The sequence below is a fragment of the Rhincodon typus genome, chromosome 31 (genome assembly GCF_021869965.1).
Source record: "Rhincodon typus isolate 14 chromosome 31, sRhiTyp1.1, whole genome shotgun sequence".
Taxonomy (NCBI): Eukaryota; Metazoa; Chordata; class Chondrichthyes; order Orectolobiformes; family Rhincodontidae; genus Rhincodon; species Rhincodon typus.
The window spans coordinates 27130979-27151674 of record NC_063362.1 but is presented as its reverse complement, the minus strand read 5'-3'; the positions used below and the strand labels follow the sequence as shown (position 1 = coordinate 27151674).

The window sequence follows — 20696 nt, the reverse complement described above, 5'->3', positions numbered from 1 at the left end:
TCCAGCTCTACACCTTGTTGTCTTAATGGCAGATACTGTCTCCTTACACACTTTGCAAAACTGTAACATAGCTTTGGGGTTAAATGCTTCATATAGATTAATGCTGACTGTGCAGACCAGGAACCTTCAATAATTGTGTGTTAGGCTATTCTGGGTTTTCAGGTTGGATTAGATTGGGTTTGACTGAAGTTGGCTGACTTGAAAACACATGCCATCCAGTGCAGGGGGAGGTCATGATGTACTGGTATTGTCATTGGACTAATAATCCAGAAGCCACGACAATGGGTTCAAATGCCACCATGATAGATGGTGAAATTTGATGAGTACATCATGCTGTCTCAATACTGAGATGGTCTCTGAGAGGTTTGCCAGCGATGATTGTTCTTCTAACCCCTAGGTATGCAGGGAGGCACGATTCTGGTTTTGACTATGAACTACACGTTGAGCTTCTCTCTGAAGACATGAGCAAGATCCAGGAGTATAAGACTGACATGATTCATGCGCCACAGTGGAGCGATGCAGAATGGAAGGAGGTAAACGAAAAATGAGTAAATCTATCGTTTACACACGACAAAAGTTATGGTTAAAGCAGAGGAGTTGTTAATGGAGAAATACCTCTAGTTAGAAATGCAACCTTTAACATTTTGGGTTCACGAGACATCGACAGCTCTGGTCAGCAATGAATTACAATGCCACACTTCCCTCAATATTCCTGTTACCTTGGGATGTTTAATATGTAAAAAGATGCTATATAAAGACTAGTTGTTGTTGAATGTGACTATTACCACTTGATGGTTCAGTAATGAATTATTTTGCCTTCTCTGCAGATATCAAACACTTTCACAGACTATGGGCCTGGTGTACGATATGTAAAGTTTACACATGGAGGAAAGGACTCACAGTGTTGGGCGGGATGGTATGGAGCCAGAGTCACCAACAGCACTGTCACCATTGACCAATAACCTTGCCTCAAAACACATCTCCTGATCCTTTCAGAACTGACTTTTGCAACAGTTTTATTTAGCGTAGCATGAGCTGCATTTCCCAGCGGGTCCCAGTACAAATGATCTGGGTCATTGCACAGGCTGTTTGTTTAATACTGTTTATGCTAAACATGGTGCACATAGCGTGGCATAATTAATAGCGGGCAGAGGAGCTAAGCTGGGAAAATGCCAAAGGTTGGGAGAATGCCAAAGAAAATCCCTCTCCTCTCCTGCCTTCACCCCCCTGGCAAATGAATTTACGGCTGTCCTGCTTTAAGTACCAACTTGGAAAATAGCTGAGGCAAGTAGTTTACTTTATCTAACCATAGATACAATGAACTACATCACACTGCCTTGCCCTATTTAGTCTGTTCGGTTTGGATTAAATGTACAAAACCAGGTGAAGAATCCATGTGACACAATCACTAACCAATAGCTATGCAACTCAGAGTGTGAACTATTCTTACATTTCTGTGCTGTCATCCATGTCTGTGCTAATTTGAGGCAAACAGGATGTAAGGTGTCCTGAGACAGTCTGCTAGAGTTTACCAGAGAAAAAAAACGATCAATTTTCAAGCCAATCAATAATGTTACTGAGTGATTGAGAAAGTAATTTGCATTAATCAGATTTGAACGACTATCATTGGATGTACACGCTCTAAATCTACCAACAAACCTATTCAATCCGATTAGCAAATAATTATGGTGTATTATATTTAATGGACAAGTAATAATTAACAGGCTCCTTTTCCTAGCACCTTAGCACTTCAACACATTTGCAAAATCCATTTTCCAAAGAAACATATTTCTTTCAAACTCGGATTTTAAACCATCGCCTTTGAAGATCTGTTGTTCTGCAGCATCAGACGGCCTACAGGAAACACAGAGATTCCAGAGTAGCAGGCTAGCTTCATCTGTGAAGTCTTTGTATTAGCTGCAGGAAGTAATTGTAAGCCTAACAGGCAAAGGACAGCAATAAACAATATATTTTGGTCAATAAAGAGACACATGAAAACAGTGGGTCCAGATATGAGGATAAATGTCATTCATGGTAAATAAGAGCTATTACATTGAAATATATGCTCCCGTATGTAAAATGAATAAACCTAATGTCTAACTGATTGTATGTATGGTGTGATCTGTTACAGTCAAAATTATTCAAACGTTTGAATGTGAGATAGTCAGTTATGAGATTTGAACCTGAGGCTAAATCTGTAAAAAAGGATGAATAAAAGCTGTATCGGTCCGATAAACTGCTACTGACTGATCACTGGTCTTAATATGTTCTGTTTCTTTTCCACATTGTCAGGTAGATGCCAGTAACGTAGCTGAATGAACAGCTTGGCTTGTTCTGGAGCACGGGTCTTCAGGATTATTGCTGGAATGTTGTCAGGGCCAATCATTTTTGTAATATCCAATGCTTTCAGTCATTTCTTGATATCACATGGAGTAAAATGAATCAGTTGAAAGCTGACATTTCATGCTGGGTACCTCAAGAGGAGGCTGAGATGGAATATGTTTGAGAGATTTTCTGCATCTTCTTCCATGCGGACAGACAAAATAATTGGAGGCAGTTCAAGAGAGATTCATTAGGCAGATTCCTGGGACAAAGGAGTTGACTTATCAAGAATGGCTGAACAGGTTCAGCCTTTATTCATTGGAGTTTGGAAGAAGGAAGGGTGACCGCACTGAAAGATACAAGATTCTAAAGGTGCTTGATGGGGCAGATATTGAGATGATGTTTCCATTTGCAAGGGACTCTAAGGAGACACTGAATTAAGACTGAGATCGAAGTTATTTCTTCTCCCAGAGGGTGGTGAATGCCTGGAATTCTGTACCCCAGGGAGTTGTGGAGAGTGGATCACTGAAAATATTTCAAGAGGAGGTTGAACTATCAGGGAGCTCAGGGCTACAATGAGCTGGCTTGAAAGAGTTGAGGCTTGGGAAAGATCAGCCATGATCTTGATGGAAGCCAGGACAGTCTTGAAGAAATAAATGGCCTATTCCTGCTCTGATTTCAGTTCTTATGCTAGTTTTATCATCACAGTCCAGTATTCCTTCACCCACAATATGTTAGGTTTCCCTGATGGATCTTCAATTAAAGTTAATTTTTAACCTCCTCAGGCTCAGCTTTCCTTTGCGCTGTTAATGACTAACTCAGAGTTGAATACATAGCATGAGAGTTTCCCTGAGAACTGCAGTATGGAAGGCCAACTGCTTTCTTGTTGATATGAATTTCGTATTTTTTTTGCTAAATTAGTATTGAGACTGGGGTACTTTCCATTTTCACTACCCATTATCCGCACCAATTATTTTCAGATCCACTATCATAATGTTAAATGTACAGTAAATCTCCCTCACCACCCTCTAGCCAAAAATGTGCATCAGACCCAACCTCAGAAGAGGAGATAGTTAGCACCATTTCCACTTGCTACATCACCCATTCTATCAATCCTTTGGGTGACATTGCAATTGATAGTAGTCATGAATTAGCGGTCACACTGTTGCATTTTATTAGCTGCGGGCACAAGCCCTACTGCAGGACTTAGCCACAGAATCTTGGCTGACACTTTAGTGCAATATGGTCGAGTTGCTGCACTGCCAGAGGTATTGTCTTCCAGGTGAGACTTGTAACTGAAAATGATCCCAATTCACTTCTTAAGGGTGTGTGGTTTGGACAAAGTTTCAGTAAATAGTGGATTTTTAGGTGGAGCTTTTGCTAACCATGATGTTCTTCAATTATTTTCAATGCTGCCCTTTTTCTCTATCCTCCCACTGAGGATTCAGGAGAGGAGACGAACAAACAGAAACAGACTTTTAAGAAGTGGATTGTAAAAGCCCCAGCAATTCTACACCATCAGGATTCTCACCTCCACATCATTAACGCTCCGGCTTCAGGTTGGATCTGGGCTTTGAATGGCAACACAAGTCCAAGAAACCAAAGCAGAGAGAGGGAGATCGAGGAACAGGACAGCTCACAACTTTGGCGGGGGTGGAGAGGGAGGGAGGGTGGTGGTTGGAAGAAGCCCTGAACTTGCAAGAATGGAGTGGGAAGGTCTGTAACATCCAGAAGGATCAGGAAAAAAAAAATCCAAGAAGCAGGATGGCAGACAACAAGGAGATACTGAATAGCAAGTTGCATTTTTCTTTCATACTTTTAAACTTATTTCATTTTTAAAAATATTTTATTTACCAATACAGGAACTTAGCAATGTCAAGTATTGAAACTTAAAAGGGTATAAGGCTAGGGATTTTTGATAAGCAAAGTCCTACAGAACCCAACTTCTATTTCGCCATTGGTTCATAGAAGGCTTTCAGGAACCTTTAAGTGAGGGCTTCCTGTATGGAGAAAAATTCCCAAACTTATTTACAATGTCACTGCATTCAGTCACTAAAACGAAACTCCTTTGAATGTGCATTAAAACATTCTAAATCCCTTTCCTACGTCCAAATAATAGATCAGAGCAGTGACATTCTCCTGAGAAGTCAGAAATGTTAGGAGATTTATTTAAACTTTGGGAAAAAGGTTTTAAGATTTGTCACATCTAATTGACTGAGAAGCAGAATGACTAATTTTGTTAATAATCTGCCTTAAGGCACAATTATTCCCAAGGACATGCCTCATTTAGCTGCTTTATTGCTATTGATTTAACCTACTCAGAAAAACTTGAACTAGTTTTGAGTATTTAACAAATACTTTATTACATATAATCTCTGCAATAACAGTTTACAGAAGGCATTTGCACAAAACAACTGAGCTCAAACAGAGACAAATACAGATAGTGCCCATTTACAGCGTATTCAGAAGGAAAGACATCTATTGATTTATCTTAATCAAGCTATATTGATGCTTTGGTGGTTATCAGCATTGCCCACAGCATATCCTTACAGTCAGTCAGTGAGGTCTCACCAGTGCAAAAGCTCTTTCACCATGGTCATTGAAGTTTAGACACAGATTTTAAGCTCCTCGAATTACGAAAATAAGACAATTTTACAAATTTATGTTTGTACCCATGAAGAGCCCAAAAGAGCCAATGAATTAATTCAGGTCAGCCTCTCCAGTTCACCACATGGCGGGAATCCAGTGTGTATGATAAGACAGACAAGTTCACAGTCACCCCTTTAAAGAGACCAGCCTGTAGTATGTTTCAAGCCGAATTTGTTTTTATTTCAGTTGACTAGAAGCTTTGTGATTTTTGGCTCCAGTCCACCAATCACAGAGCAGAGTAACCTCAGAAATTAATGAATGTGTATTTCACAATGACAACAAGCACCTCTGGATCTTTCACAAAATAACAATGCTCTATTTGGTGATTTGGCATGTATGAACACAGTTCAACTGAAGCAGGTTAATCTCAAGCATAGTATGTTCACAGGTTAAAATTGCAGTCCGTGATATTTCTGCCAGATGTGGTACAGCAACATGTGTACACTCTGCCCACCCTTCCATTTACACTGGTGGCGAAAAAAAAATGGGTGAACATAAGGGTTCAAAGAGCAGCAAACAGAAGGAAAACACCTTTAATTATGAACAGCACTGAGAGACTACATCCCAAAAACATCACAAAATGAAGAAAGTGAAACCTTCTGCATGATTAAAAAGTGGTTGGAAAAGGTTTTCCTTTTCCTGTGGTCAGAGGAGGATGGGGAAGAGACAAAATGGAACCATGCAGATCTGTGAGCTATGTCAATGGTATGTCGTGTGGAAACTGAAGTGAGTTTACTGTTTTATATACAAAGTATTTGCCTCAAACAAAGTTGAAACAAATGGACCAAAGGAGACCCAGTTCAAGAAAGCTTGGAATGCATAGGTGTTAATGGACAAACACTCCCATCAGAAACTATTTAATCAAAAATACAATGGATTCCACACACATTGGGTCACTTATCAATTGAATTGATAAGTCAAGTGAAAAAATTATTTGGACCTATATTGTGCTGCTATATTCCAGGAGATTCCTCCAGCCAGCGTTTAAGATACATTAACATGTTTGTTAAAGTGAGTGACGGGGGGGTGTTTGGAGGCAAAGGGATGGAGCAGTGCTGGCCACATCATGAACTTTAAACACCTCAACATCAATCCCACAGATTCAACAGCAACCTGGCTTTCATTACCTCAAAGCCGATAAATGGGAAAGGACTATTTTTTTCAAAACATGCAGCTGGCAACAGTGGAAAAAATTTAAAACCTTCTAAAAGTAGTCAGTGTTCTGAGAAATGGTTTCCTTTTCCAATGAAGGCTCCTGGGTTTGAGGGATTTAACCTTCCAGCTCTTTTAACAGGTATGGAGCTCTCAGGGTCCAAGAGAGATTCCACTCACCTGTCTGAACTGGAAGACCACCCAGTGCAAACCACTCACAAATGGGGACAACATCTTTAATAAGATTTGCCTGAAGCACTTCCCCTTCAATCTGAAAAAGGATCAGCTTCCTCTGACAATCTTTCTTTCATGTCTTCTTTCGACCAGGTTTTTCCAGTCCAGTTCAGTTTACCCGGTTCAGTGCAAGTGAAGCTAGGTTCTAGATGAATCTCTGGGATCAACAGATCAAAGTTAGCAATAAACATGTCAGTGCCTTTTTTGACATCTCATGGCATGTTATTTCGACCCACTGCAGAAAATAACCATCAAAAAAGTGACAGTTTCCCCTGGCAGTTGATGAAATAATAAAGTGAAATCAGCGATATTCTCATATCAAAGGTGCAAACATAATTTGTAAACCCTTTGATAAAGACAAAAATGTTAGAAAACATCCACCATGTTGAGCAGCTTCTACAGAGAGAGAAACACAATTGATATTAAAGTCTTGCATCAGAACTCTCCTGAAATGTTAATTGTTATTCTCTTCACAGAAGATGCCACATTTGCTGAGTGTTTTCTGGCTTTTCCTGGTCTTTCCAGAAATTTGTCAGATTTCCAGCATCTGTGGCATTTTGTTTCTTGTTTACAGTTTGGGAAAATATTTGGTCTTCTTCATCTAGTTGGAGTCTAGTCTCAGTATATTCACGGTTCTACGGTAACACTACTGTTGGTGACTCGTACTCCGTACCATCCTGCCCAGAACTGTGTGTCCTGCCCTTTATGTGAAAACCAAACAAAACGAACACCACGACCATAGGCTTCAAAAACATGGGTCAACTGTAACGCAAGAAGTATCACCAGTTATAATAGCACGTGAATGAATGATTCGCATGTATATCCTTGTTTTCACAGGGTGCAGATAGGAATTTAAATAGAAAGCTAAAGCACTAAAGAGCAACACAGTCGCAGGTCCGACTCCCAGTCTGTGCTAAATGATTCGATTTCCACCAGGGCAGCAATGGTGGTGATACAACTGGTACCATCACTTTGTATCCAAGTATTATGGACCAGATCAAACCCCCTAAAAACCATAACTTTTTTTTAATTTGAGGGCAAGTGTAAGGTGTTGCGTTCCAGATGCAATTTGATTGATCTAATTACTTGGCTTGAAGCAAAACACATTTTATTCTAATCCTGTCGTTAAAATACAAACAAAAGACAGAAGAACTGGTCTAACTTAACTCTGTTGGAAAACTTAACAGAATAATTGATTATTTAACTACTAAACAGCGACTGTTCCAATACAGTAACATCCCATAAACACACCCTTGGCAAAGGTAAAGTCAGTAAATTAGATTGTCTTATACGCACTTCTCGCATCAGAGGGAATCCCAGCTTTTAGCTCTAACAGAGAGCGGAATAACAGCTTTCACATCCAGCTTCAAGATCCCAGCAACTGCTGAAAGCTAAACTGAAACCTGGTTCTGTAGGAGCCTAACTCCACCCATTCATGCTGCTTCTTTTGTTCCAACTTTATATAAATAAAAACCCAGAGCCTCACAAGCTGTTTACTTTATTGACTTGGAGCAGACTGCTTGGTACCTCTGTCTCAAACTTTCCTCATAAAAAAAAGGATGAAATTCACTTGTTAAAGCCATAGTATCATCACATACACAGTGTGGAGCTGGAGGAACACAGCACGCCAGGCAGCATCAGAGGAGCAGGGAAGTTGAAGTTTTGGGTCAGGACCCGTCAACTTTCCTGCTCCTCTGATGCTGCCTGGCCCGCTGTGTTCCTCCAGTCAGTTATCTCTGACTCCAGCATCTGCAGTTCTTACTACCTCTTGAGTATCATCACGTACATTTGGATGCCCATCTCCTGAAAGCACATGTAGACCATGGAGAAGAAAAGGAACAAAGGGTCTAGGCCCGAAACGTCAGCTTTCCTGCTCCTCTGATGCTGCTTGGCCTGCTGTGTTCATCCAGCTCTACACCTTGTTATCTCATTCTCCAGCATCTGCAGCTCCTACTATCTCTCTGAAACAACTTTAAACACCTTTGTAGTCAACTAGCTGGCCTATGTTGAGAATAGAGACTCACAGTAAGGGGAAATCTGAGGGAAGGTGGAGAAGGGAAACAGGGAAGAGCAATGTGGAGTGAGAGAGGGAGCGATGGTGTTGAGGACAAACAAGGGAAATAGGAGATTGGAAGGCAGTAGCTATCTTGGACACCATCGCTGTTTGACACAGTATTCACACAGTAATCAAAGGTCAACTAGTTACAGAAGCTGTAAAGGTGAGGGAACTCTAGACAAAGAAAATGGAGTCAAACGCAAATGAGTACCTGGTTCCATTTCGCATCACTCCACTGTGGGATTTTGATCTCCTTTGATTTGTACCTCTTGAGGACGGTCTTACTTTTAGAGAGCAGCTTCACCTCCAAACTATACACACAGCCACAGTCCCGTCTTGCTGCATACCTGCAGGATGGTATTCCAATACTAGCTCAGGACAATACATTGACACAGCAGGTCAGGCATAATCTTGTCCAGAACCACTAAGTTTACATAAAATTTTCAACAGTAAGAAACCATTCAACACACGTATTTGCCGATGACGACTCATCTCCCAAACTACACTGTTTAACACTTGCTGTCACTTTCGTTCCCTCTGGCTATTCATTACTAATATATATGAATGATTTATACACTTTTCCAATTTAGTGTTTAGTCTGGACATTTTGCTGTACGTGGCCTTTAATGCTTTCGTTGTTCTCACCCCGCTACGAGTTCATTTCACTGATAGCCAATCAAGTATTATGGTATGGCAGGTACAATACTTACCAATCACTCACTACAATCTTAGGCTGAAATTCATCGAGCAGATTTTCCCACAGTCCATTTGCCACTAGATCAATAAGCTGGGATTTCTGGCATAAGCTGTCAGTGAGTGACACAGAGAGACTTTGTTCAGAGCAAGGGAAAAAACAACTTACATTTATAAAGCATTGTTCATGATGCCAGGATATTAGCCAATGTAGTCACGGTTGTAATGTAGAAAAATGATAGGTAATGTGATAATGATCAGATCAACGACTTTAGTTATATTGGTTGGCAAACAAATATTTGTCATGGGGTCAGGGAAAATGCCACTGGTTCTTCTTCAAAATATTGGCTTCAGGACATAAAACAGTGTGTTGTGGTAAATGGTTGTTTTTCAGACCGGAAGGCAGTAGATGCTGGCATTTTCCAGATTTCGACGTTAGGACCTCGGCAGGAATTTTTTGGGATGGATACAACTTGGGAGATTGGAAAATGAGAAACAGTTGAAAATGTGTCAATGATTCCAAATTCTGAGGGGTCACAGACAAGTGAAGATGACACCAATCAACTGTAACAGTTCAGACAGGCCAGCAGGTTGGGTACAAAAACAGAAGTTGCTGGAAAAGCTCAGCAGGTCTGGCAGCATCTGTAGAGAGAAATTAGAGTTAACGTTTTGGGTCCAGTGATTCCTCCTCAGATTAACTCTGATTTCTCTCCACAGATGCTGCCAGACCTGCTGAGCTTTTCCAGCAATTTCTGTTTTTGTTTCTGATTTCCATCATCCACAGTTCTTTTAGTTTTTACTCAGCAGATTGGGGCGACAGGCAACAAATGGAGTTTAATGCAGAGAAGTGATAGTGCGAGGTGATATAGACTTAAGGGCTACAAAATTAAAGGCAGTAGTGGGAAATAAGGATCTTTGAAGGTGGCAGGTTAAATTCAGACCATAATAAGCAGACTATATTAGATCTTTATAAATAGAGATGTAGAGCACAAGAGCAGATAAATTATATTTTATAAAGCTCTGGTTATGTCATAGAGTACTGCATCCAGTTCTGATCACCAGAGTTTAGTAGGGATGAGAAGATCTTTGAGATGTAGAGCAGATTTACACCAGAATGGTTCCAGGGATGAGGGAATTTGGCAAAAAGATTAGTTTAGAAAGGTTGGTGTTCTTTCCTTTGGAGCAAAGGATTTTGAGGAAAAAATTAATAAAGATGTACATGACAGGTAGGGTAGCCAAAGAAAAATTGTTGCCATCAAGCTCCAGGGGGTACATTTTAAGGTTCTGTGCCAGAGTGACAAGTGGGTATGAGGGAAGGAACTTTATTTTGCAATGACTGTTAATGGTTTGTTCATATGTTGCTGCCCTTGAGGTGGTGGAAGCAGAAACAATTAACAAACCTTAAAGGAAACAGAATCAACACTTCAGGAAAATAAACCTGCAGCCAGACTAAAGGAATGAGACTGATTGGGTTGCTCCATAGACAGCTGTCATGGACTGAATGGCATCCTGCTGTGCCGTACTAACACCAGGATCATAGATATTTTACACCCACCTCAGGGGGCAGATACTGCTTTGACTTAACATCTAGCTGGCAGCATTATTGGTGTGGGGACACTCCCTCAGTTCTGCCCTGCTCAATATTGTGCTGAAGGTCCTCAAATGGGACTTGAACCCTTTGACTTGAAGGACAGAGTGCTGAAAAATCAGCTAGGACTGTCCCAGTAGAAAAATGTCAAAGGGCGAGTTTTCCATCCAATCCATTGGAAGCTGCAGTGGGCCACCACTGCACAGAAGGTGGATGAGCCCTGGATGACCCTTGGGTCTGTGTTGGGTCTGCTGATGGGCCAAAGCCTAATCCAGACGAGCCAGTGACCACCCAGGATTGATAAGCTTGAATAAAAGCTGCAGTTACCCATTATCTGCATTTCTTTTCTTCACAAAATCTACTCGCTTCTTCACAACTGCTTCCAGCTCAAGGGCTAGGTCAACCAATGCCGTCTTCAAACAGGATGAGCTAGTTCAAACCAACCACAAGGCCTTAGAGTATGGCAGTAAACAATATCAACAAACTGTTTCACCTGAGGAGAACTTCCCTTTTAATTCAATACCAAATGGACAGAGGTCCAAATTGTAGCCTGATGAGTACTGAAGTGGAATGTAAAGAAATGTGGGAAAGGAGATGGGGTGGAGAATGAACAGTCAGGAGGCATCAAGTCCCAGGTGTTTGAAGGTGGGGGGTGGGAACATGTAAGAGACATTGAGAGAGAACAAGCACAAGAGGGAAGAGAGAGAGCGTGCGAAGGAGAGACAGATAGACAGACACACGGTGACAGAGGCAGAGAAAGACAGACAAAGAGAAGAAGAAACAGCGAGGGCAAGAGCAACAGAGAGACATGACAGCAAAGAAATGGTGAGAGCACGCAAATGAGAGAATGAGCAAGAGCAGGAGAGAAAAAGCAAGAGTGCAAGGGCAGACAGGGCAGAGAGAGAAATTGAAACAATGAGAATAGAACAAAGGATGGGAGAGGGCGAGAGTGGTAAGCAAGATGAGTGGTTGTACTTTGAAGTACGTGCTTTCATTTAATACATTCATCAGGGATATGGGCAATGGGTAGGGAACCACTAATTGCCCTTGAGGAAGTGGTATTGAACTACCTTCATAAACTGCAGTCCACCAGGTGTAGGTACATCTATATTGCCATTAGGCATGGAGTTCCAGGCTTTTGACCCGGTGACAGGAAAGCAATGCTGATATATTTCCTAGTCAGGATTGAGAGTGACTTGGAAAGGAACTTGGTTCCCAAATTGTTGCACTTGTCCTTCCAAATAGTAATGACCATGGGTCTCGAAGGTACTGTCTAAACAGCCTTGGTGAACTTCTGCAGTGCATCTTATAGATGGTACACACTGCTGCCCATGAGCGTCAGTGGTGGAGGGAGTGGATGCTTGTGGATGTGATGCCAATCAAGTGGGCTGCTTTGTCCTGGATGATGTCAAGCTCTTGTTGGAGCTGCACCTATCCAGGCAAGTGGAGAGTATTCCATCACACCTCTGACTAGTGCCTTTTAGGTGGATAAGCTCTGGGGAGTCAGTAGGTGACTTACTCACTGCCTTTGACCTGCTTTTGTGGTCACAGTAATTGCATGGCTGGTCCAGTTCTGTTTCTGGTCAATGGTAACCTGCAGGATGTTGACAGTTGGGTTCAGTTCAGAAATGGCAATGCCCATGAATGCCAAGGGGCAATAGTTACATTCTCTCTTGTTGGAGCTGGTCATTGACAGGACCTTGTGTAGTGCAAATATTACTTGCTACTTGTCACCTCAAATCTGAAGATTGGACATGGACATGGACTGCTTCAGTATCTGAGGAGTCTTGAATGACACTGAAGGTCATTGATGAAGCAGCTGACAGTCAGGCCTCGGGCATTATCCTGAGGAACTCCTGCAGAGATGCCATGGAGCTGAGACGACTGGCTTTCAACAACCACAATTATCTTCCACTGTGTACAAGAGTGTGTGCATCAGAGAATGAGAGAGAGGGAGCAAGAGAGAGAGAGAGGGAGCGGAAGCGAGGGAGAGCGCGGGAGTGAGTGGGAGCGAGGGAGAGAGAAAGAGATAAAGGTTGAAAGACTAGATGTGTAAGAATGATGATATACAAGATGGAGGGATTTCGTTTTCGCCATTTAGGGGACATTGCAAAAGGGATCTAACCAGCTGTTGCAGCATTACTCAGACAATAGTTAAATTTCATCCCAAGTTGAGAATGGTGAAGGGATAAAAAGATGTTAGACTCAAGTTTCCAAAGGCAACGTGACTAATGGACTAAGTGCTGAAATTGTACTTCCACATGACGAGGAAAGGTAATGAGTGGCAGTGCCGAGGTGGTTTATGGAGTGAGCTGTGTCTGATAGTCACTGTGCAATGGAATCCTTACCCATAAGATGTCACAAAATAATTTTTTATATGTCTATCAGGAAAGGCAGATCCAAGGCCACCTGGTAAGGCTTCTATTTTCCAGTTATCACCACCATTATGGTCAATTGTCCAATGATTAAAACCTTCTATAGGAAAAGAAAATAAAAGGAGGTAGATTAAATCAGCAAGAAGAACTTTCATTATGCTCCATCACACAGCTAAACCACCACAACAGCAGGTTCAGAATTTTACTCTGTGTAGGGTATAATTGAATTGATCTCACACAGAGTGTACATTTTACACAGCTTCTAAGGAATTTTGCTGTACATCAAAATATTGCTAAAGGCCCGACCAATCACTTTGTTCATCTCAAGGACAGTGGCAGGTGTTACTCTCGGGCAAAATGGCACACACGTCGCTGCAGTGCTTTCAAAATAACTGCTCGCGTTGCACATGCAATTGCAGGTGTTATCAAACATTGTGTGTTTGTTGCATACTCTGCGGTACAGGATCAGGTCCTCTCGACTGCCCGGTTTCTAGGTACGGTCTCCTGCTTTCTGCAACACACTGTGCGCCGCTGATTCTGCCTTCACCTCTTCTTAAGTGACCAGATTCCCTGCAGTTTTGTCTTCAACATCACAAGTTACTTCACAATCACAAACGTTATCTGCGATAGTAATACCGCAAAGCACATCGGCTAGTTAGTTGCATGAACCTGCAAATACTCAATGAATAATGAGTAAGTAATGAAGATGACGATCTGGCTATGTCGATGTGTGCAGAAAGTCAGAAATCAAACAAAACCAGCTTACAGTCCAACATGTTTATTTGAAATCACCTGACGAAGGAGCAGTGCTCTGAAAGCTTGTGATTTCAAACGAACCTGTTGGACTATAACATGGTGTCATCTGACTCCTGACTTTGTCCACCCTAGTCCAACACCAGCATTTCCACATCATAGATGTGTAAAGTTCAAAGACCTGTTCCTGATGTGGCTAACAACGTGGTCAGAGATCGATAATCAGTGTGATGAGGGAGCTTTCTACTCAACACAGAATCCCCACAATGTGGAAGCTGGCCATTTGGCCCATCAAGTACACACCGACCCTCTGAAGAGCATCCCACCCAGACCCACCCTCTACACCATTTCCCTGTAACCCTGTTGCATAGTTATATGGGCCAATGCTCTAATGAATAGATGCAGGTAACTGCTTCGCACACACCAGCAAAGAATCTGCACTCAGTTTCCAATAATGGGCATGATTCATTGGCAGTGATACACTTCCTTCAATGTACTGTGAAAGTACAGATCCAACAGTATTTCCTGATGCATCTGTTATGACATGTGTTCCCAATGCGGGTTAAACTGCACGAGGTGTAGTAGAGATGCTAGCTTCATATGTAATGTGTCAGACATTGCTGTGTGACTGCCCATTCCCATTTTACATCGTTGCTTCTGATCAGGCTTCACAATCTGTACGTACTTGAGAAGAAATTTCTGAGAACAGTTCGTAGTATGGGGAAACAACACCAACTCTTTCACCTTAAAAAGTTAAGAAGCACATGAATGGCTTTAACCAACTGCTGTCACTGTAGACCCTAGAAAGTCAACTCAGATGCCACACGTATGCCTTTGTCTTTGTTCAGCAAACTGTGAGATCTGAGTCAAGTGAGCACCGCAGATCATGTTCTGCTTTGTCCCTTCCACAGACAATGACATTAATTAGGTTCAGTCTGATAAGTCTGAAGAAAAATCATCTGGACTGCAATTGGTTAAGAACTTAGCTGATTGGGCATTCTGTGGAAGTGAAACACAACTTCGTAAATAACAAAAATTGTCAGATATCTGCTTTGCGTGGCAGGTATCTGAAGAAAGCTCCATCATATGTTGAGTGTTGTGAAGAGTGTGGAGTCCTGAAATGAATTGGATACTTCATGGACCCTAGGAAGTGGATATTCACCTGAAATGATTGCTCAATTGACTAACTAAGTGTGCAATTTTTGTGGCCAGCAATGACTTCATTTGATATCCATGGAGGTGAACTGATTCGCTCAACTATATCATCTGCTTTGAGTAATTTCAATTCACCCAGAATCCTTCAACATCTTGCAAACCTGCAGTCCCCACCACCAAGACAGATACATTTATCTGCTACCTTGGTCCATTTCAGCAGGAGGCATAAATTTTGTTGGGGTCTGTGACTCAGCCATTGTTGACAAGATAGCTAAAGTCTTCTTGTCCATAACCTTTTGTAGATGAGCTGGTTGGATAGGCTGTGTCCACATCCTGGAGATGGTATTTCTCTGTAACATCTTTGAATCTAATAAGGCGGATTTGATTTGAAGGTCTGGCTTTTTCCAAAGGTAGACGGGGAGGTTAAAAAGATGTTTAGTACACTTGCCTTCATTGCTCAGTCCTTTGAGTACAGGAGTTAGGACATCATGTTGAGGTTGTACGGGTCATTGATCAGACCTATTCTGGAATACTGTGTCCACTTCTGGTCGCCCAATTATAGGAAGGATATCAAGCTGGAGAGGTTTACCGGGATGTTTCCGGGTATGGAAGGATTGAGTTATAAAGAAAGGCTGGATAGGCTGGGACTTTTTTGGCTGGAGCATAGGAGGTTGAGAGATGACCTTATCATGAGGGGTATAGATAGAGTTAATAGTAGTTGCCTTTTCCCTAGGATGGGGCATTTCAAGACTAGGGGACATATTTTTAACATAAGAGGAGACTGATTTAAAAAAGACCTAAGGGGTCTTAACAGAGGATAGCTTGCATGTAGAATGAACTTCCAGATGAAGTGGTGGATGTTGGTACAGTTACAATATTTAAAAGACACGAATAGGAAAGGTTTGGAAGGATATGGGCCAGGAGCAGGTAGGTGCGACTAATTTAGTTCGGGATCATGTTCGATGCGGACCGGTTGGACCAAAGGGTCAGCTTCCATGCTGCATGACTCTATGATTCCACATGTGGGTATTTCCTATTTTATGGAATTTCAGTGTTTTCAATTTATTGGTCATGAATTAGTTCTTCGGTTAGTGTGCTAAATCTATACGTGGAAGACTATTGCTGCAATATTACCACATATTGTTCAATGGGTTCACCGTATCTCTGGCATCAAATTTTTCTTTGGCTCAAAGTATTTCTTGCAAACACTTACTGTCACGTCAAAGGGAGACCGGTCTTTTGTGAATCACTGGAATATTCACAGGCCTTCTGATTCAAGGCAACGTACAAGAATGACTTTCTTGTGAGACACTGATGGATCTCTGCTGTTCATTCGTGTTGATAGCAAGCCTTGAACCCTGAAATCTATCAATTCCATTGCAAGAGTGGATCTCCCAGTGAAAGAAAGGTACTGAAGCCATGAATTTAAACTGTTTGCCACGTTTATAGCCAGTAACGCCCTCATCCCACGAATGAATAAAGAAAAGAATACAGTGTTTTGTGTCTCACAGAGGACAGTCATCGGTCTGTGTGTGGGAAAATGACCTTTTCATGATACGTCAAAATAACTGCAGCCGTGTGGTTCATTGTTTGGTTTCAGTTTCTGGAACCACTGATAACCACAGCGAGCAGTCAACCAAGACACAGACACAATGGAACAGTTCCCTGTCAAACAACTCCAGCCCATTGCTAACATTGTCCAGTCACAGTGTCTGCAGGTGATGTAAACCAGGAATCAAAAGACCATTCCTGAAGAATCAACAGATTATGAGACACAGCAATTAAACAACAATCCAAATAATAGCATCAAACCTGAATTATATTCACAACAAAGTATTACAAATGTCTGTCTTGCTTCTAAATTCAAAAATATACACAAACATCTAAATGGTCTGGTATATATCCACTAATGGCAATGCAAAGACAGAGGGTCATTTCCACCAGTACTTATACAGCAGCACGAGATGGAAGATCAGGGGGACAAAGACCACAGTAGTCAAATAAATCACCTACTCTAATATAGCCTAAAAGAAAAAAAATTGAGTCTCTTCGGACTCCAAGTTTTAATTTGGTTTCTCTTTCCACAGATGCTGCCAGACCTGCTGAGTTTCTCCACAATTTCTGTGTTTGTTTTTGATTTCAAGCATCTGAGGTATTTTGCTTTCATTTAATGAACAAGTCATTTTAAATCACTCTGCGCCATTTTTTTTTTCGAAGCCACATTTGTGGGTTTTTTTTCCATTTCTTGCTTCTGTACAGACACAAATCCAAGTATTGGACTCATAACTGATTCCCATTCAACAGAGGCCTAGACCCTTTGTTAATGTTATGGAGACGGACGCAGCAACAATTCAGTCTTGAGTGCAACACTAGCAATAAGAAGAAAGTTAAAACCTACCTTCTGCACAAGGGTTTTTAAGCAAGTTCTTCTTCAAACTTTGCAGGAAATAAAACACCTTCCAATTCTTTGGATAGACATCCCCGTTCTTTTTGAAATATCCTTCCCGAATACACTTTCCCTTCCAAATGTGGATTCCGTCCACTAAGTCTTTCCACATCCTGCAGACCACTCGGCACGTTCTCACCAACTCCCTAGCAGGAACGTAGGACAAAATCTCCACCAGGACGTCCTCATGCATGTCTCCAATAGTGGCCATACTTTCAAAGAAGGATAGTTCCCCACGGGCTGCAAAGTCGAATGTCTTTTTTGGGCTGTAAAGCAAACATCAGAAGTTAGAAATGGATTCATTCATAGAACACAGAACAGACCCTGCGGCCCATCAAGTCTGTGCTGATCTATCTACACAAATCCCACTTTCCAGCTCTTAGCCCATAACCATGAATGTCATGACATTTCACGTGCTCATCCCAGTACTTTTTAAAAGATTATGAGAATTCCCCAACTCAACTACCCTCCCAGTACAGATTCCTACCACCCTCTGGGTGTCAAAAAAAAAAATCTTTTCCTCAATTTCCCTCCAAACCTCCTGCTTTACACCTTAAAACTTTGCAAATTCTCTTCTTGGTTTTTTTTTTCGTTCTTTTCTCTCACCCACTGTTACCGCCGAGTCAGCAGGTTCTGGGTTCTAGCCTCTCCTTGGCTACACAGTCCAGCTAACTTTTCCATACAGCACCAAAGGAGTCCTACAGTTTCAGATTTAAAACCTAATGGCTCATCTGCGCTCTCAGATAGAAGCAGAAGATGATGTTCCACTACTTCAAAGATCAGGGAGTTCACACACACACGCACGTTCACATGTTCTCTCACACACACACACACACACACACACACACACACACGTCCCCTGGACAATATTTAACTCTGAGCCAACATCTAACAATAGACTATTTGGTCATCACTGTTTTTTTGGGAGGTTGTCATGCACAGAATCAGCTGCCGTTCTTTATCATTACAACAGTAATTACAATCTAAAACAAATTCATTGACTATGAAACTCTGTGGTGATTGTGACTTTGTTGAGGTCAGGAAAGGTGCTTACTAAATGCAACAACTTTCTTTATATAGCACCTATGATATAGCAAAGCATCAGAAGGTGCTTCAGAGGCCCGTTACCAAACAGGCTTTAACAGATATGGAACCTTCAGGGTAGATAATTAACAATTTAGTCAAACAGGCAAGTTCTGAAGGTCGTCTTAAAGGAGAAGGAAGATAAGAGGCACAATGGCTCAGTGCTTAGTACTGCTGCATAACAGCTCCAGGAATCCAGGTTTGATTCCAGCTTTGGGCAATGTCTGTGCGGAGTTTGCGCGTTCTCCCTGTGTCTGCACAGGTTTGCTCCAGTTTCTTCCCACAGTCCAAAGATGTCCAGGTTAGGGTGGATTGGCCATGCTACATTGCCCATTGTGTCTAGGGATGTGCAGGCTGGGTGGGTTAGCCATGGGGAATGTGGGGTTACAGGGATATGGGGTGTGTCTGGGTGGGATGCTCTTTGGAGGATCAGTGAGGTCTCGATAGGGCCAAATGGCCAGCTTCCACACTGCAGGGATTCTGCGAGAGGTTTAAAGGAGGGTATTTCAGAGCTTTTTCTTTATAATCCATTTACAGGCTGTGGATATCACAAGCTGGGCTGGCACTTATTGCCCATCCTTAGTTGCCAATGGAGAAGGTGGCACCGAGCTGCCATCCTGAACCGATGCGGCCCACACAGATGAAGGCAAAGTGTGAAAGGTACAGCGATAAAAACCAGGAATGTGCAAGAGGCCAGATTGGAAGAAGCAGATACCAATGCCCATCTCAGGTTCAGACAGGAAATATGGTGGCAAAGAGTCTGGTTCACTCCCGAGACAGATGCCTGCGACAGGAATGAAGCCGAGTGCTAGGGAATGGAGTTCACTGCAGCGTCTGAGACCGGGACTTTCGGTCTTCCCAACATTTAGCTGCAGCAAACTCCTGCTCAGCCTGAGACAGGGTAATGGAAAAGAGACAGTGGAGGCATCAAGAGAGGCACCAGAGGAGTGGTACTGGGAATAATCAGGGAACCTGTGGAAGCTGCCATCTTTTCAGATACCACTGGAGTGAGGCGTGTCAATGAGAAATGAGGGGCAGGTGGAATGGTAAAGCATAACAACGCAGAAAGAGGTGATTCACTGGCTACAGTTAAGAATGGAGGCAGGCATTATTAGATAAATGGATGCCCTTCTGCTTTTTTCTTTCTCCTATCCTGGAGGAATGCTGTTTCACATATAATGCCGGAACTTTAATCTTGTACCCGTTCAATATACTTAAGCCTCAGCTATTGACTAACCATTGACAAATCATAACCACCATATCAGACAAGGCTATACCTTTTCTCAATGATGTCACTGAACAGCTTCCCTTTCCATTTAAACCCATGGAGTCTCGTGGAATGCACCCTAATCCCTGCCACAACAGGTAACAGAGATTGCTGAACAGCGAAGAACCGCCTCTCTGGAGCATTCCTTGGACACAGAGTCAGTACTGAGGCTAACTGGAACACCATCACCACTGCCCTGATCTCCTTCATCTGCATAGCTCTCTATTATTCACTGAACTATCAGACAAACTTCTTTATCCATCATTACTAGCATCAAAACATATCCACTCAAATTTGGAAATTCCTGACTGATTCTGTCCTGTGGGTTTTAGATGTAGCTCAATCCAGCAGCCAACCTCCACATAATAAATATTTCCAAGGTTGGGCGATTTCCCCTGAACACTGTAGGCTGTAAAGTCTTTTGGGACCTATACATATTCTACAAATGCGAGTGGTCAGGCAAACTTCCTGTACCCCAGGATCTGGTTTACCATCTCTCACCATCCCCAACTCCTCCTCACCCAAGGTTTCTCTCTCCTTCTTACACCTCACCCTTGTACTCCCCAGGATTGTCTCTCTCTCCCCCTCATGGTCTCCCCAACTACCTTAGGGTCATCCTCTGCCAAACACACATCACAGGGTCAATCCCACACAACACCACAATGCCTGTCTCTCTCCATCTCCCTTCCCTGTCTGTTACCCCTCCTCCAAACAGAACCCCCTCCACCCCGTCCCTGGATCTCTTTCCCCTCCCTGTCCCCATGGTTCCCCTCTCCCTCCACTCACCTACTCCCCGGACCCTCACCTCCCCCTTCCCCTCCACTCCCCTCCTCTGCCCTCTCCCCACCCCCTACACCTACTGTACCCAACTCCCCCTACCCACCGTACACCAAACCACCTATGCCCACTTCCCCCCAACTCCC

The 20696-nt window shown here is 42.4% G+C and overlaps 1 protein-coding gene and 1 long non-coding RNA gene across 8 annotated transcripts in view; one reads left to right on the top strand and one right to left on the bottom strand.

Moving 5' to 3' along the window:
• The first annotated feature begins 415 nt into the window (after positions 1–415).
• LOC125486653 lies at positions 416–2104 on the top strand. The gene is made up of 2 exons (XR_007265287.1): positions 416–533; positions 828–2104. It is a non-coding gene; the product is annotated as an uncharacterized LOC125486653 (long non-coding RNA).
• A 2555-nt stretch (positions 2105–4659) lies between these two features.
• LOC109918375 (F-box only protein 6-like) overlaps positions 4660–20696 on the bottom strand; it is a 17179-nt gene continuing 1142 nt past the window's right edge. For 3 of the 7 annotated variants that reach the window (XM_048615053.1, XM_048615057.1, XM_048615056.1), the window contains exons 2-7: positions 17376–17689; positions 13043–13169; positions 11022–11123; positions 9124–9219; positions 8625–8760; positions 4660–7119 (exon numbers count right to left, since the gene is read on the bottom strand). In XM_048615053.1, coding sequence (XP_048471010.1) covers positions 6985–7119; positions 8625–8760; positions 9124–9219; positions 11022–11123; positions 13043–13169; positions 17376–17689 — 910 coding nt within the window. In that variant the 3' untranslated portion in view covers positions 4660–6984. Of the gene's footprint in view, positions 7120–8624; positions 8761–9123; positions 9220–11021; positions 11124–13042; positions 13170–17375; positions 17690–19783; positions 20464–20696 lie in introns of those variants that run through there. The other 4 variants (XM_048615054.1, XM_048615052.1, XM_020518291.2 and 1 more) reach the window with 4 other exon arrangements.